General features: G+C 38.8%; 1 protein-coding gene across 1 annotated transcript; it reads left to right on the forward strand.

Moving 5' to 3' along the window:
• The first annotated feature begins 284 nt into the window (after nt 1-284).
• LOC113706896 (protein OXIDATIVE STRESS 3 LIKE 1-like) lies at nt 285-3,015 on the forward strand. Its single transcript, XM_027228950.2, has 2 exons — nt 285-1,104; nt 2,345-3,015. The coding sequence occupies exons 1-2, from the start codon at nt 755-757 to the stop codon at nt 2,877-2,879; spliced, it is 885 nt and encodes a 294-aa protein (XP_027084751.1). The 5' UTR covers nt 285-754; the 3' UTR covers nt 2,880-3,015.
• The last annotated feature ends 285 nt before the right edge of the window (nt 3,016-3,300 follow it).

A 3,300-nucleotide genomic window follows, 5' to 3' on the forward strand; every position in this document is an offset into this window, starting at 1 on the left:
ATTAAGACCAGTTTCATTAGCTTAATTAATCACCATTAACTAATCATAGTTGATATTTAAGCTACTAGACCTCAAATTTGACCACAAGTTAGGTAACCACTAGGACTTAATTATAGTACTTATTGATTAAGCAGAAACGTAAACCACTGGATAACTTCCCCCCTAGAGTTAATACCACAATAACTAATATCTTAATTAATTAATTAATTAATTGTAGTACGTTAAAAGGCTTTTTCTTTTCTAACAGGGTGACAGACAATGGATGAGGATTGAGAGGATAAGACCTAACCTCCCCACTCTTTTCAGCTATTTAATACATACATACTTCTATATTAAAAAACACCTATATTATCCAATTCAATCCTCTCATCATACTTTTTCATTCATTTTATTTTATTTGTTTAAGAATTCGGATAAAACAAATATTATTATTTTGTCTTAATGATAACTTATAGTAATACTACCAAACATGGCTTCTCTTGTGATTGTGCATAATTCACTTCTTCTTCTGTTTTTCATCAGAGATCTCATCATTATCTTTAATGGCGAAACCATCTTTCCTCCATAGCAATATCATACTAACCATCATCGTCATCTTCATCACCATCAACCATTCCTTTAAGACCTCATTTTTATAGCACAGAACCCTTTTCTTTTCCTTTTTTTTTTCTTTTTTTGGGTAAATTATTTCCTTTTTGTGGGTTCTGACTGTCCGTGCATTGGTACTATCATTTTCTTGATTCATGAAACTTTGATGGTTCTAGGGGAAAAAGGGTCCTTAAGTTTGATGAATAAAGGTGGGGTAAAGAGTTCTGCATACGTGCATGGGATGTCATGCATATCCACGATCGATTCCCCGGAGATTTGCAATGAAGACGGGAGATGTTTGGTTGAAGAGAAAGTGGTGGGAAAGGAGACCAAAAGAGAAGATTTTGAGGCAATGAATACATGCTGCAGCAGTTCCTCAACATCATCCATTGGAAAGAACAGTGATGTTTCCGGCAGGTCAGTTGAGAATCCCGGGGACTCTGCTGAGGTACAAAGCTCCTATAAAGGAGGCCCCTTAGATGCAATGGAAGCTTTGGAAGAGGTTTTACCCATAAGGTACTTCAATTCTTGGTCACCATTCCTCGAGTACAATGTGTATAACACGATCCAACTGCGTTGTTTGTAGATCGATCGATTAGTGGCGATGTTCCTCGATCTCCTGTACTCTCTATCCTTCTTCTTCTTCTTCTTCTTTTTTTTTTTTTTTGGGAAAATTCTATTCATTTTGTGGTTTGTGTGAATCTTGGAAACTCTTCTGGTCAAATATGTTAACTAACACACTCTTTTGGTGCGTCAGAAATGACGGCAAGCCAAGAAGTCTCCTGGGCATTCATTATGGTACGCAGTGTTACTAGGGAACTGCATTGTTTAGCTCAATAATAGATAAACATACTAGATTAGATACATAATAGTTTCTTCTAGTAATAATTTTGGCCTCCTTATAAAGGATGCTGCAAATGATAGTATGGAATTTATGTCTAGGAGAGTGAAAATATTGCAAAGAGCAATGGATCTGTGGCGGATTATATACAATACACGAACAATACAAGTAGAGATTCCACCATGACCTCTTTAACATTGTACTTGAGTGGTTTGACACCTGATAATACTTTTAAAGAATGATTGAATAGCCGGAGTACGATACACTATGACTTGTGAAAGCTTTTAAATAATGTACTAGAAGTTTTGGTCGGCTTTATTTTATGTGAAGTTCAAGACAGAAAGCTAGTAAGTTTGAGTTCTGGCCAGTGGTAATTGATCTTGGAAATGCCCCTATCTCCCCCCTTTGCTCTTGCCTATGTGAGCTAATACGAACAAAATATAGTCAAATACTGAAAGGGTGGCATGAGGTGGAAGGGAAGTTTATTGAACCAAAGTTACTAGAGTAACGGATCACAATTCATAAGCCTGGTTACAGCTCATGGTATGGTACTCTCCCCTGATCAAAGGCAAATGTGGCAACTTTCACCAATAACAAATATAGTTGGTGAGACCCATCCGAAGTGGAAAAGATTTTAGTATCTTCAAAAGTTAATCTGGGATTCCCTTTAGTCAATGTCATATTTCCTTTGTAACCCTTTACTTCCAACTTCTAGGAAAAATAGGTAAAGAAAAGTAGTAAAATTTTTGAAGTTTTTCTTTTACTGCGCATGGTTAGTGCTAGTCAAGTTTTCTGTTGCCTTGCATATTAGTAGTAATACATTCAGGCTTGAATGAATGGTCTCTATATATATATATATGCAACATGGTTGAGATATTCCGTGGTGGGATGATATATCATCTTGTTATTGTGCAGAAGAGGCATCTCAAGCTTCTACAATGGCAAGTCGAAGTCATTTGCAAGTCTAGCTGATGCTGCTTCTTCAACCTCCTCCATCAAAGACATCGGGAAGCCGGAAAATGCCTACATTAGGAAGAGAAGAAACCAGCTTGCCTGCAGTCTTGCCTGGGACAGCAACAAGAGCAGAAGTTCCCCACTTAGAAGCAACAGTGGTGGAGTGTCAAAAAGAGTAATCAACTCAGGTCGTACCAGTTTGGCTCTTGCAGTCACAATGAGCAGTTCTGGAATCTACCACGCTAAGAATGAAAATGCGAGTCCTTGGCCGAAAGATGTGATATCGGCTTCTCCACCATCCCTTCTTGGAGCTTGTCACCATTCGCAATTCAGAGACTACCACCTGCATAACGGATCATCCTTGGCGGCGCCGCCTCCACGACAGAACTTCTCTGCCTGGAGATCACTCTCCTTGGCTGATTTACAGCAATGTGTTTCCATTACAGCTGCCTGTACATCTTCTAGTACAAGTCGGTTAGATATAAAGCCCTCTTAAGACATAAGTTTTTTCTTGTTAACCAAGAAGAGCTCCAGGAGAAGCCATATTGATCAGTAGACTTGTAAATCTGCTCCTTCCCTCACTTCTTTATTTATTGGAGATCCGGTCTTTTTCTGAGGGATCTCTTCAAGCCTGCCTGCATTCCCCAACCGTTTGCTTTTAACCTGTCAATCTTACAGGTTGGGAGCACATTGACACGCGAAAGCCCAAAATAGTCTAATTACTGGGCGAACAAAGGACTGCTGCATCTCAAGTCAATACTTCTGAAACCCTTCAATGCATCTCAAGTGCAAATTCACACCATACAACAGGATTTTGCTTCAAAGACGATAATACAAGGCACGCGTCTAATTATTGATTAATGAAAGCCGTTTAAGGGTGCACAAGTGGCAATACTCATTCATGTAGCTAGAGAGGC

This window comes from Coffea arabica, chromosome 8c (genome assembly GCF_036785885.1).
Source record: "Coffea arabica cultivar ET-39 chromosome 8c, Coffea Arabica ET-39 HiFi, whole genome shotgun sequence".
NCBI classification, from domain to species: Eukaryota; Viridiplantae; Streptophyta; class Magnoliopsida; order Gentianales; family Rubiaceae; genus Coffea; species Coffea arabica.

What these genes read in the sequence shown, in the direction of transcription:
- LOC113706896 (XM_027228950.2), top strand. Translation starts at nt 755, where the DNA reads ATGGTTCTAGGGGAAAAAGGGTCCTTAAGTTTGATGAATAAAGGTGGG. An exon ending in GAAGAGGTTTTACCCATAAG is followed by an intron (nt 1,105 to 2,344) that starts GTACTTCAATTC and finishes GTTATTGTGCAG; the next exon opens with AAGAGGCATCTCAAGCTTCT.